This window comes from Sodiomyces alkalinus (assembly GCF_003711515.1).
Source record: "Sodiomyces alkalinus F11 unplaced genomic scaffold SODALscaffold_5, whole genome shotgun sequence".
NCBI classification, from domain to species: domain Eukaryota; kingdom Fungi; phylum Ascomycota; class Sordariomycetes; order Glomerellales; family Plectosphaerellaceae; genus Sodiomyces; species Sodiomyces alkalinus.
Genome location: NW_021167083.1, coordinates 1464517 through 1477084, shown reverse-complemented (window position 1 = coordinate 1477084; position 12568 = coordinate 1464517). Strand labels below are relative to the sequence as shown.

The 12568-nt window shown below is 52.2% G+C and overlaps 6 protein-coding genes and 1 non-coding gene across 7 annotated transcripts in view; 5 read left to right on the top strand and 2 right to left on the bottom strand.

Annotated features, from left to right (window-relative positions):
• Window positions 1-35: 35 nt before the first annotated feature.
• Window positions 36-1845, top strand: SODALDRAFT_295756 (alpha/beta-hydrolase). The gene is made up of 2 exons (XM_028608789.1): window positions 36-718; window positions 957-1845. The coding sequence occupies exons 1-2, from the start codon at window positions 343-345 to the stop codon at window positions 1781-1783; spliced, it is 1203 nt and encodes a 400-aa protein (XP_028466578.1). The 5' UTR covers window positions 36-342; the 3' UTR covers window positions 1784-1845.
• A 94-nt stretch (window positions 1846-1939) lies between these two features.
• Window positions 1940-3500, bottom strand: SODALDRAFT_333395 (cyclin-C). Its single transcript, XM_028611959.1, has 2 exons — window positions 3218-3500; window positions 1940-3124 (listed from the first exon to the last, which is right to left on the bottom strand). The coding sequence occupies exons 1-2, from the start codon at window positions 3375-3377 to the stop codon at window positions 2211-2213; spliced, it is 1074 nt and encodes a 357-aa protein (XP_028466577.1). The 5' UTR covers window positions 3378-3500; the 3' UTR covers window positions 1940-2210.
• A 185-nt stretch (window positions 3501-3685) lies between these two features.
• SODALDRAFT_t121 lies at window positions 3686-3757 on the top strand. The gene has a single exon. It is a non-coding gene; the product is annotated as a tRNA-Arg (tRNA).
• Window positions 3758-5809: 2052 nt separating this feature from the next.
• Window positions 5810-7232, top strand: SODALDRAFT_333394 (arsenate resistance ArsH). Its single transcript, XM_028611958.1, has one exon. It carries the CDS (start codon window positions 6090-6092, stop codon window positions 6966-6968), a length of 879 nt encoding a protein of 292 aa, XP_028466576.1. The 5' UTR covers window positions 5810-6089; the 3' UTR covers window positions 6969-7232.
• A 983-nt stretch (window positions 7233-8215) lies between these two features.
• On the top strand, window positions 8216-10233 carry SODALDRAFT_359877 (hypothetical protein; the record flags this gene model as incomplete). Its single annotated transcript, XM_028614218.1, has 9 exons — window positions 8216-8268; window positions 8733-8954; window positions 9040-9119; window positions 9362-9421; window positions 9508-9599; window positions 9685-9718; window positions 9795-9891; window positions 9959-10078; window positions 10197-10233. The coding sequence occupies 9 exons, from the start codon at window positions 8216-8218 to the stop codon at window positions 10231-10233; spliced, it is 795 nt and encodes a 264-aa protein (XP_028466575.1).
• Window positions 10234-10380: 147 nt separating this feature from the next.
• Window positions 10381-11510, bottom strand: SODALDRAFT_359876 (hypothetical protein; the record flags this gene model as incomplete). Its single annotated transcript, XM_028614217.1, has 5 exons — window positions 10381-10467; window positions 10524-10685; window positions 11174-11215; window positions 11273-11373; window positions 11414-11510. The coding sequence occupies 5 exons, from the start codon at window positions 11508-11510 to the stop codon at window positions 10381-10383; spliced, it is 489 nt and encodes a 162-aa protein (XP_028466574.1).
• Window positions 11511-11693: 183 nt separating this feature from the next.
• The window catches only part of SODALDRAFT_340047 (fructose-2,6-bisphosphatase), a gene marked incomplete at both ends in the record, with an annotated part of 1712 nt that continues 837 nt past the window's right edge, over window positions 11694-12568 (top strand). Inside the window, 2 exons of the mRNA XM_028612912.1 lie at window positions 11694-11799; window positions 11922-12514. Of these exons, the coding sequence (XP_028466573.1) occupies window positions 11694-11799; window positions 11922-12514 (699 nt within the window). The remainder of the gene's footprint in view (window positions 11800-11921; window positions 12515-12568) is intronic.

Below are 12568 nucleotides of genomic sequence, written 5' to 3'. Positions count from 1 at the left end.
CGTCACGGTCGTAATTGTACGAAAGTAATGCATTGGGCAGACTGTAGACTGGACAGCCTGTAGCTATAGTAAGACTTGTTGATGGACAGGCTGACATCCGGTTCACCGTTCTGGTTAATAGGGACTTATCAATTAATCACTTTTCATGCGATGGACAATGGCCTCACACGAAATACTCTGGTCCCACCGCGCGGAGTTGACGGCCGTTGACCCGGAGCAAAAACCGGCTCCCGGCCGAGTAAACGAGCCTCGGCCCCCAAACCCCCCCACGTCGCATGTCAAGCCTCGCAGTGGCATTGAAAGTTGTCCTCCCGATAAGCTCCTCGTTTTGCTCAGCAAACCATGAGATCACTGGAGCCCAAACTAGCTTCGGCAGCCGTCACGGCGTCGGCACTTGTCTTGCTCGCCGCATACCTCCGCATCCGTCCCGCGCTGATACGGCCCCCATCCGATACGGCCCCCAAGCCACCGGCCCGTTCTCCCAGATGGCGGCTACCACTTGAAGAAGGGGTGCTACCGCCTCGTCATCCGTACCCGCTCGATCTTCTTCCTGGAGGTCGGGATGTCGAGACGCCGTATGGCTTCTTGAGGGTGTATGAATGGGGGAGTGAGGATGGCCAGAAAGTCTTGCTCTTACACGGCATCGGAACCCCGTGTCCCGCGTTGGGTGAGATGGCCAGGGAGCTCGTGGAGAGGGGCTACCGGGTTATGTTGTTTGGTAGGTCTATTCAAACACTCCATGGCCCTTAGTTACCATCTGCTGGTGATGTTTCACTATCGTGATTTCGTGAAACCCCTTTTTGTCAGACGGATGTATTGCCTACCCCCCCATATCCCATGTCCCATGTTCTGGTTACACGAAAAAAAAGGGGGATTTTTTTTACACTTAAACGTGCCAGGCTCTCAACAGTACAAGAAAAGAATTCCATGTTAACCTCGCCTGAAACTGCTTGCAGACTTCTTCGGCCGCGGCTACTCCGACGCGCCCACCGACCTGCCCTACGACGCCCGCCTCTACGTAACCCAAATCCACCTAGCCCTCGCCTCCTCCCCGCTCGCCTGGTCCGGCGCCAACGCCTTCCACCTCATCGGCTACTCGCTCGGCGGCGCCGTCGCCGCCTCCTTCGCCCGCTACCACCCGCATGCCGTGCGATCCCTCGTCCTCGTCACCCCGGGCGGCCTCATCCGCTCCCACCACGTCTCGCGCACAAGCCGGCTTCTCTACTCGGAGGGCGTCCTCCCGGAACCTTTACTCCGCCGCCTCGTCCGCCGGCGCTTGGAACCGCGTCCCAGTTCCCCCCCGAGCGGCGGCGGCGGTACAGGAGACGGAGGACAGGCCTCCTCGGAGTTTGATGACGCGGTGATCGACCCGTCGCGTCCTGGCCTGCGCGTTGCCGACCTGATGGAATGGCAGCTGCGTCGACATCCTGGGTTTGTCCCGGCGTATAGGAGCACGCTGCGCCACACGCCTATCTACGACCAGGGCGATGCGGAGTGGAAGCCCCTGCGCGGCATCTTGGCTGCGAGGAGGCAGAAGGGGGCGGTGGGGGAGGGGTCAAAGCTGCCCGGGTTGACGGGTGGCAGGATCTGCTTTGTGCTGGGGGAGACGGATTCGATATCCGTGCCAGAGGAGATCGGGGAGGACGCGAAGCGTGTGCTGGGTGATGAAGCGGTCGTCATTGAGGTCGTGAAAGGGGCTGGACATGAGGTCGGCATTACCAGGGGAAGAGATGTTGCGGGCCTGGCGGTGGAGTTTTGGATGTCTTCTGAGCAGGCTACGTAGTAGGCTTCTTTGTTAGAATAGCGGTAGATGTCTATAGAGTTGCACAAAATATAAGACACCAGTATAGAATGCTCGTGCAAGAGCCTAGTCACGTTTCTATAGCTTCTCCTACAGATTCCATCCAAGACAAGTCCGCCCTAAATAGGGCCTGCCGGTTGGGTCGTACGAATTCCACTTGTCTATTTGCATATGTATACATCTATAGGAATGTATATACAAACGCATTGCCTCAGTCCATGCATCGTATCTCATCAATACTCATAGCTCATGATGCTCCGGTCGGCGTAGGTAGCAGCGTCTTGCATGCACGCCACGACCGATCCTACCTGGTAGCCCAAACAACGCAAGTCGTTCCCATGCATGGATATATATCCGCGCGGCCATGACTTCCATAACTTCCGCACCCTGTCCACAGAATAGCAGCCCTTCACTTATCTAGACCGCGAGCTTTGATGAACCGGTTAAGCTGCTCCCTGGTCAATTTGTCCTGATATTGCTCATGACACTCGTAGAACGAGATGAGCTCCTGGGTGCAGTCCACCATGGCGGCAACGTCGACGTTGCTCTCGGCAAGCCAGGCACCGAAGCGCTGCACCCGACCGATCCACCCCTCGGGCTGCTTCTCTTTATCCGCCGCGCTGGACGCGCCAGGGGTGCCGGGAGGTATAACATTATTCGGCCCCCGGGCCTGTCCTTGTCCCTGTCCTTGTCCTTGACCCTGGTGTTGTTGTTGTTGTTGTTGTTGTTGTTGTTGTTGTTGTTGTTGCTGCTGCTGCTGCTGCTGCTGTTGTGCCTGCGACTGCACCTGCGCCAGCGCCGCCGTAGCCGCCGCAATACCCGACGAGGTGGGCAGCAGTTGCGCGGGGAATCCGCAAGACGGCCGCAGCACCAGCACGAGCAATACAGCCGTCAGGGCGACGATGTGCGGCGCATACAGCAGGGGGAGGTCGGTCATGTAGTGGTCGTTGATGATGGACCAGGCGAGGCTGACGTCCTCCTGGGCGAGGCCCAGGTCGGCCTGGTACGCGGTGAGGGTGCGGTAGGGCTGGTGGACGATGAGCTGGGAGCTCATTTCCGAGATGATGAAGAACTCGCACTCGCCGAGCCTGGAGGTGTCGAGGCCGAGGAAGTCGGGCCAGAGGGACCGCGCCTCGCTGACGATCAGCCGGATGTGCTGCGGGCACTCCTCCATCTTGCAGGCGAGGTAGACCGCGGTGGCGAGCACGAGGTAAGGGTTCGTGCGCCGGATCTCGACTTTGGTGTAGAAGCGTCTTATGTAAACTTGGGCCGTGGCCATGGCCTGTTGCCGGACGCCGAGCCGTTTGCCGAGTCGGTTGATCTCTGTCAGGGGAGGAGGATCCCGTCAGTCTGTCACTGTAGTGTCAAGAGGAATGGAGGGGGCAAGTGGACGACGGGGGACTCTTCAAGACATACGCTGGTTGAAGTAGATACTTAGGTGACGCAGCTGTGGAAGAGGGAAGAGCTGGTTGAGTTCGGCATTGTCGTCTTGAAGCTTCTGGCGCATGGAGGCTAGCTCATCCTTGGTGAAGAGCCAGTACCGTCGCTGGGTCGAATCCCAGAAGTTGGCGGCCATGTCATGGTCTGGTGTAGCGACTCCGACACCGTCTACATTGAGAGAGGCGACGATAAGCGTAGCGATAGGAAGGCATGCGTTTGGGGTCAACAAGAGGAGGGAGCGGAGGACTGTGCGACCCCGAGGCTGAAGTGTAGGGAACAAGACGGTGAAGCTCACGAGGCTGGATGATGGGAGTATAAAGTGGAGAAGCAGTGGGGTGTAAGTATATACACACACCCAGGTGTACTCCAAAGTTCTAATCCGGTTCGGGTCTAAGCATAAAGCCATATAAGGGCGTGGTAATGACTGTTTTGGCAACATGGCAAGTCGTGCTGGCGCAATGGTAGCGCGCCAGCCTCCTAAGCTGGAAGTTACGAGTTCGAGTCTCGTGTACGATGACCTGTCAATGTTTTCTCATTACATTTTTTCTTTTTTGTCCCCTTTTGTTTCTTTTCCCACCTAGAAGGCTTTTATTTAGTACTTATAGGGAGGCAGGAAATCGAGACTAAATATAAACTAATATCCAAGAGTGAGGCTAACGGTTTAATTAAAGTGGTGACTTAGCTAGTATAATATAGATTTATTAGAACGCCGAATATAGTTATTTAGTAGCTTCTGATCCTATTAGTATTCTCGTAGTCGTAACCGTTAGTTTAAGATTAAATTATAGGCAAAGTCTTCGTAGTATATAATATTTAATAGTCTAAAATCGAGGCCTCCTATTACCCCGTTTAATCTTATAATTACGTTACCGTAACCTTTAATAGGTAGCGACGAGCTGCCTACGACTATATAGTCTCCCTACGTGGCGGGTATAAAATCAGAAAAACAGGAAAAATCGTTAAAAATATAAATAGTGGCACCGGAATCGAGGATAGTAGAGGGTCGAAGAGGGTAACTAGTAGTAGCGCTTCCTGCTATAAAGCTAGCGGCGTAGGAAACGCCGTTATAGTTAAGTCACGTCTCTTTAAGCTATACAGAGTCCCGTCCTATATCCTTCTTTACCTTCTTTATAGCGCGTAGTTCTTTTACTTCCGCGCGTATCGTAGGGTCGTATTAGAGGATCCGTTAAACGGTTATTTTAGTACTATTATAAGTAATCTAACCGTCCGTTACTATTTCCGGGAATAGGTAATAGCAGGCGTTAATATTATAGCTAGGCATAGTATAAACGCAGTAGGGTTCCCCTTACCGGAGAGCAGATTAACGTCTTTTAGAAGAAGAGCGGTTAGTTAAAGTAATAGAGGAGGTGGCTATAGATACCGCGGTAATAGGATTCTTAGCTTTATTCTTCCTATAGCCGCCTTTCCTTTTAGGCTTAGCCGTGGTCTCTAAGGTCTCTTTACCCTTTTCGCTTCTAGTATATAGTGCAGGGAATACTATAGCGCGATAGTTACCGCGCTTTCCTTAGTCTTTAAGTCTAATCTCGATATATCGTTATCTAAGGGTATAAAGATTCTCGGGTTAGATTACTTCCTTATCCAGGAGGCGTCTCTTAGCTTCGGTCTAATTACGACTAGCGATACTACGGATACCTCTAAAGAAGTCTACTACCTAAATATACATTATAGGCGTTAATTTAACCTCTTCGAGGTGCTTGAATAGTTCCTACTATCTTACTAACCACTCCTATGGCTTCTTAAGGCTATTCAGAGCAGTACGGATATATTCGTTATATTCTTCGTAGATATCCACGCGGCGCGTAGTCACGTAGTAAGCGGTATCGCGTTAAATAGCTTTATATACCTTTTAAGGCGTGGCGTTACGTAGGAGCAGCTTACGGCTTTTATCGATTATCTTAGTCTACCACGATAGCACGGCGTTAATACCTTTAGCGTATTTATAGTGTTTATCCCTTTATATTTTCTAGCGCTATATTATAGAGTCGTAGGCGCACTAGCCGCCGGCTATTAGATCTAATAGCTATATAGGCGTAGCGCCGATTTACGTTACCACGTTTAACGCTTAGAAATTATTATAGGTAGATAAAATAGGGTGTTAAGAAGGGGGAATAGAATTATTAAGCCGTAGATACTCCTATACTTTATTATTAACGGCCGTAGCTTCGTAATAGCTACGCTAGAGCTCCTAATCGCGATAGGTTTTATAGGTAATAGGCTGGTATTCCGTTATCTTAAAAGTTATTTATAGATTAACACGCTATATCGGCGTAGCTAGATAGCTTCTTAAATCGGTAGTAATAGTAGAAGTAAAAAGATAGTTAATTCACTTAGTAAGTAAGACTCTTAATTATTAGATAAAACGTAGTTAAAATCGTTATAAAAACGGTTAAATTAATTAAGGCACTGGTGTATAATTATAACTGTGTTAGACTGTTAGAGAAATCCTGCTACCGTAATATTAGTAGTGAAAATTCTGCAGGTGTTTACCTGGATTATACTCTTGGTAATCCGGCCCGTTACGTAACCGAAAAGACCATGGTCTGTTCGACATAGTCTCGTTTCGCCCCTTCCTTTATTGCCAGGTTCAGTTTGCCCCGTCACGACACGCTTGTCCCTGGCTATGCGCCATCTTAGCAGCCCTTTTATTGTTCGCTATCGATTGAACCGCCTTGGGGTTCGCTCTCTTGCGTCTTCGGTAGCATACCCGCCTGGCGGTCTCTGCCCCCTCCAGCAGCCTGTCCTGCTGCACGGGTGCTCAACCATCACTCGCTCTGCGAGCGTTGCCAACTTAACGACCCTGTCGCGCATAGCAGCGTTCCCTCCCAGGATGAACGGTCACGGTGACATCAATAATGCCCACGCCGGTCGCGCCGTCATTGAGATCCCCGTGGAGGAGGCATACCTGGAGCGGTCCCTGGCAATGGCTGCAGAGGACGACGATCCGGACACGCGCGCCCGCTACCGTCCTTTTATCTTGCCCGACACAGCAGCCGAAGACGATTGGGTGGCTAAGCTGGAGCTCACCGCGGCAATGAGCATGGTCGACCGCGAGATTCTGCAGCGCGGCGCTCCTCGGCTGCGTATCCTCGTGCTGGTCGGTAGCTTGCGAAGCCGTTCCTATAGTCGACTCTTGGCATACGAAGGCGCCCGGATTCTTGATCGACTGGGCTGCGATGTTCGCGTTTACGACCCATCTGGTCTGCCGCTCAAGGATGATGTCCAGCATGAGCATCCAAAGGTGCAGGAACTTCGACAACTGAGCATGTGGAGCGATGGCCAGTTCTGGGTCAGCCCGGAGCAGCACGGCGCCATTACGGGCATCTTCAAGATGCAAATTGACTGGATTCCGCTCAGCGCTGGGTCGGTGCGCCCGACGCAAGGCCGTACCCTTAGCGTCGCGCAGGTCTCCGGTGGCTCACAGAGCTTCAACGCAGTCAACACTTTGCGCCTTCTGGGTCGGTGGATGCGCATGTTCGTCATTCCGAATCAGAGCTCTGTGCCCAAGGCGTATACGCAATTTACGCCTGAGAACGACGAAAAAGGACAAGGGGCTTCTCGCATGATCCCGAGCTCTAATCGCGACAGACTGGTAGATTGCATGGAGGAGCTCGTCAAGTACACCATCGTTATGCGGCCGCATTTCGACCTCTTTCGCGACAGATTTAGCGAGAGGATGGAGAAAAGGGTGAAGATGGCCGCGCCTTGAGAGCCTGTAATTCGTTACCTCTCTTCAACATTCATATTCCCCTTCTTGTCTGCCTCTCCGGCTGTGTGACTCTCGACCATGGTTCTCCTAGCATTCGTAACACGTCATGATCTCTCAATGTTTCTGAAGCTCTGCTGGGGACGCTTGCGCCACTTGATTTGACTGCATGCTGAATAGCGCAAGCCGCCGAAGGCAGCGGCGACTGTACCAAGATGTTACCTCACTGTGCTATGCTAAATCACGAGCCGCTGCTAACGAATGACAAAAGACTGAACAGTACGTCTCTATGAACTTGGCAACCACCTCCTGGCTCCAACGACTTGCGGAAGCCATTCCATAGCCACATTGCTATGAACTCCTGACTGACACCCATGGAGTTCTGCGCAGCAATAAGAGCCTCCGCATCAGAGCACAGGACCGTGGGTTCATTGCCTGCACTCGCGTTGTAATAAAACTCTGTCGCAGTCAGGAAGAGGCAGTTAGGCAATGAGCGGCCGCCCTCACGAGTCCGGGAACGCGCCGCTCGGAGTGAGGCGTCGGGTCCCTCCAACCAGTCAGTTTGCGAGCTTGGCGTCCGTAAAGTAGAATCCAGTGCATTTCGTGGCTCCACATAAGAAGTAGGCACGTCGGCCGACTGAGCGGTCGGTGATACTCTCGTGAGGCCATGGCAGATAGCCAGGCAGCGGATGATCTGCAGCGGCGGCAGGAAGTGCAAGTGCAGCCGTGACACAGTACTGCTTCGTTTCATCGCCGAAGGGCAGGCTCATGGTCAACGGGTGGGAGACGAGGCTGAAGCTTGACAGTCTGCTCCTCTCGACTGAGCTTCATTTCCAACGTTTTAATGTATGCTCTGCGCCGAGCGCGATGCTGACGCTGGTTATTTCGAACCCTCTCCAGCGTGTGCTGCGCAGGTACCTTTCGGCGTTTGGATCGAGGGTTCAGCAATGTGGGTGATCCTGGAGCCATGATGACATGCGCCGGTGGCTCTATTGGAGATCGCGAGTGAGGGCGCGTTTTAGGCGGAAGCAATGATGATTCAAAAGTGCCAAGTGCCTGGGACTAAATGTGAGGAGTCAGTCTTCAGCCAGCATCATCAGACACAAGCAACCATTCCCTCGTTTCTATACATTTTGTCAGACAAGATCCGTATTATTACCTTACCTTAGTGAATAAGTGTACACTATAAGGTATGGCACGAGTTATCAAGGAGCTGGAACTTCGCCAGAAAAAGGTACCTTATTCGTACAATGTACACCCGAGACTTCCAACTCCCATTACCACAGCTCGCAGCTGCGTCCCGGTGAGGTTGAGGATTTTCAAGATTATGTACGTCTCATGGCACAGGTTTAAGTTTTGATTACTCCTTACCTACAGAAGATACTTTCATGCCAATTTCCATACCTGCCTCAAGGTAGGTACCGTAGTCAGCCAAAGGCCCGGTACCTACCTGAGGTAATCTGATTTACCTAGGTATAATAACAGTAACGGAGTGGGAAGCCAGGGTCAGTCTCTACTTCCTCCGCCGTGGCGAAGTAGGAGTAGAAGTCAAGGTCTGGACTCTGGCGTGGTCACACGGTTCGCCTAAACCTCCATACCTTACCTTACCTAGGTAGGTAGGTACGAAAAAGGCTGGGCCTTTATCGAGGAGAAAGTCATGATGAGCATGCCAACGAAACGTCATGTCTTACAAGGCTTAGTGTAGGAAGCAAGGCACACCTGAGGTGCCAAACACCAGCCTCGCTTCTCCTTTTCTTGTGTCATTAGAAGGCCTCGCCGCCTCCGACAGTCCCTACTTCTAGACGCCAATCGCACCTGGGCCTTTCGCATTTCCCCTTCTCTCTTACCATGGGCGACGTTCGTTATGGGAGCCGCCTTCAGTCCTTTCGTCTCTCGCCGGAATTGGCCTCCTTGCCGCTTCGGTGGCCCAAGCGGAAGTCACCCTGACGACCCCTTTCAGGGAGATTCCGGGAAGGAGAAGCTCCGTCTGTGGTGGGGAAATGGAATTTGTAGGTCATTAGGTATTCAAATAGGTGTCTGATAAGGGATTTCATGCATGTGCCGAGTTCTCAAGCGTTCGGTATGTCGGCCACTTTAGGTCGTTTGAAGATAAGATATCTCGAACACCGGCGGGCGCTGAAGATGACGACATTGGTACCGTAAGGTAAGCTGGGTCGTCGGCTCCGTTGTCATTATCTTCCTTGTTTATCTCATGAAAAGGATAAGGCGACAAACTCGAGTGACTCTCCCACCAAAAAAAAAAAAACCGTTAAAAAGCCAAGGCAAGGGAGCAGCCACATTGACTTATATAAGACACGCGCAAAGCCTGTTCCCGTCGTATTACGACTCACCTAACTTCAGTAACCGGGTCGACGTTCGAGGCTTTTTCCTATAAGACCGGAGACGAGACGGGCTGCGGAATTTCTTCGGCATCGAGGACGACAGAAAGGACAGAAGTGCGCATTGGATTTGTCTCTCATTTTCAATCATACCGACTGCCCCACGGGCTCCCTTCACGCGGTTCTCCGACAACTCAACTCAGTACTTATCATGATTGGGGTCGCAGCTGGTCCGCCTCTGCCTCTGGCCGAGACGCCGACGAGAGGACGGTCGAATACCTGGAGCTTCAGTAATGTGAGTCGAAGACGTTTTTTCTTCCTCTCTTTGCCTCCCTTTTTTTAAGCCTCCTCTATCCTCATCTCCACTATCGGCATGCAAGTGTTCTGGGCATCCCACCCACATCGCCAACCCCCGTTTTTTCTTCTTCTTCTTCTTCTTCTATTTTGTTTTTCCTGTATCCAGGCCCGAGGCGGTGTGGGACGTTTTCAGTAGCTGGTGACGAGAACGGTCTCGACGCAGAGGCAGACGCAGCTTCAAAGCTGGTTGACGAGACGATGTGGCCTGCTTCGGATTCCAACGCCATTCAGTCAATGGCATGATGTCTTTTAGTGGAGACATTTCCGGTTCCCCTGATCATCGTCAACACACTGCAGAGGACTCCAGTCGACTCTTGTAATCACATCATGCGAGGTGCCAGTGGATTATTACGAGATGTCCTTCTGTCAGACCTCAGTTGAGAAGCCTTTGTCGTGGGGGGCGCACGAAGGAAGGATGTAAGGGTTCACTGCCAAGCGGTGGCCTGATCACCATAGGGTTCTGCGAGTGCACGGTCCTTCGGCAAATCAGTCGTATTTTGTCTTGTACCTTATATGGATGCTTGTGGCACTCAAGCACCAAACTTTCTCACATTGGGGAGTTGTCTTCATAAAAGAAAAGAGAGGAGGAGGTGAGGGGGAGAGACTTCCATCTTCATCTTTTGGCCCTGTCCTAGCGGGACAAATATCCTCCTTATCCGTACTTTACCTTACCTTACCTTATTCCCCGCCCTAGGTACCCGTGTGCCATATTCAAATATTCAAACGTTAGGTTTGATTTTCCATCTTTCCATGCTGCCTTCTGTCTTGGATCTCTTGCCGAGCTTTGACCCCAACTTCGGCCGGGCCTGTGGAGGTCCCCTTTAGTCGCAGCAAGGCTCTTTTTCATTCTCCCCGGCGGTACCATGATCATCATCAAAGATGCTTGGTTCTCTCGGCTGTGCCTGTCCGTGGGAGGGGGTCCTAAGAGGTTGAGCCGGGCCAGGCGGACCAATCGAACCTGCTTCCTCGTCAAACCCGTCAAGCCCGGGTCCTGAGATTCCCGATCGTCACGGAACCGAACCCGCTCATGGGGGAAGAAAAGAAGGGCAAAAATCCCTTCTCGGTTTGCTTTGTAATGATTTTTTTTTTCTTTCCTTTTTTTTCTCTTTCCTTTCTTCTTTTTCTTTTCTTCTTCCTTGGCTTTCCATATCCGCTTTTCCCTCTTCCCCTACGTCTTGGTATAAATACTTTCGTCGTATCCGTACATGTACTACCACTCTTTGTATACATGTCACCTCCGTGGCGCCTTCCTACGTATCCCGACACCGCTTTTCATCGTCCCCCCATTACGGATACTTCTTGCTTCCCCTTCCCCTTCCCCATCACCCCCACACTTCGTCACGACCCAATCTGACCAATCTACCCCATCTGTATCCCCTGCCTTTTCCCCCTCACATCCCGTCCAGCCTACATACCTTACATACTACCTACACTTCACTACTGTAGTCTAGCACCTAGCCGTCCGTCCTAGGCCCCTGCCCAGTCTAGGTTGTCAGTCACTTGATCACATACCATCTCGAGCCATTCCGAGGCTTTTGGCTTTTGAGCCGTCCACTGTGGCTTGTTAACGACGAACTTCCACCATCACTACTACATACAACGTACACATACGTCCCTCGCCCTCACCGTCCTGACGCTAAAAACTCCATTCTGGGCTGTCGTTGGTGACTTGGCAAACTGAGCAGCTGCATATTCCAGAGTTCCCGGGAAAGCTCACCCTGTCACTGTCCCTCGTCAGCCGGCTACACCGACCGTTTCTGGTATCTGGACTGAGCTTGAGCTGCAACTTTTTGATTGCCACGATTCCAACGAACCAGCCTACCCTAGCTACTTTGGAGTCCACTTTCATCGTCACGCGGTGCACAATACACTTTCTTCTTCTTTTTTTTTCTTTTCTTTCGTTCTATTTTTAATCTTCACGATTAATGGGAAGGGACCGCCAAATACCCTCTCCCTTCATGTGTTCATCTCCAATACCTCCATTTTTACCTTCAATTTCTTCGACGTCGAGACCACCGAACCCACAGACAACATGGTTCGATTAACTAATGGCATGGGGGTGCAGGTGGAGGATACCAAGATCGCCGTGGTCATGGTTGGCTTGCCGGCTCGGGGAAAGAGCTTCATTGCCCAGAAAGGTGAGGTCACTTCTATCTCTCGCTCTTGCTCTCCTTCTCTCCTCTTTGTCTTCCTCTTCCTTTCTTTCTCCTCTTCCTGACCTCTCGCGAATCATCTCGACTAACGTGGCGCCCACTCTCAGCGCAACGCTATCTCAAATGGCTCTCCATCGAGGCCAGGACCTTTAACGTAGGCAGCTATCGACGTGAGTCGGCCGCCCAGCCCACCGCCGACTTCTTCGACATGAAGAACCACGAAGGAGAGCGCATGCGCCGGGCCGCCGCCGAAGCCGCCATCAGCGACATGGTCACCTGGTTCCGCGAGTCCAACGGCACCGTCGCCATCCTCGACGCCACCAACTCCACCAAGGAACGCCGGAAATGGGTGGTCGAGCAATGCAACAAGGAAGGGATCGAGGTCCTGTTCGTCGAGAGCAAGTGCGACGACGAGGAGCTCATCATGGCCAACATCCGCGACGTGAAGACCACCTCCCCGGACTACGTCGGCCTCGACCCAGAGGAATCCGCCCGGGACTTCCGCGAACGCATACGCCACTACGAAAAGGTGTACAAGTCCATCGACGAGGACGGCGACGAGGGCCACCTTACTTTTCTCAAAATCATGGATGTCGGCAAGCAGGTCATCATCAGCCGCATTCAGGATTATCTGCAAAGCCGCATCGTCTACTACCTTATGAATCTGCATATTCGGCCTCGTTCCGTGTGGCTATCAAGAGTAAGCTGATCTCCCACCCCCCCAGTTTTTAGCTCCTCGAGCCGGCGGGACACA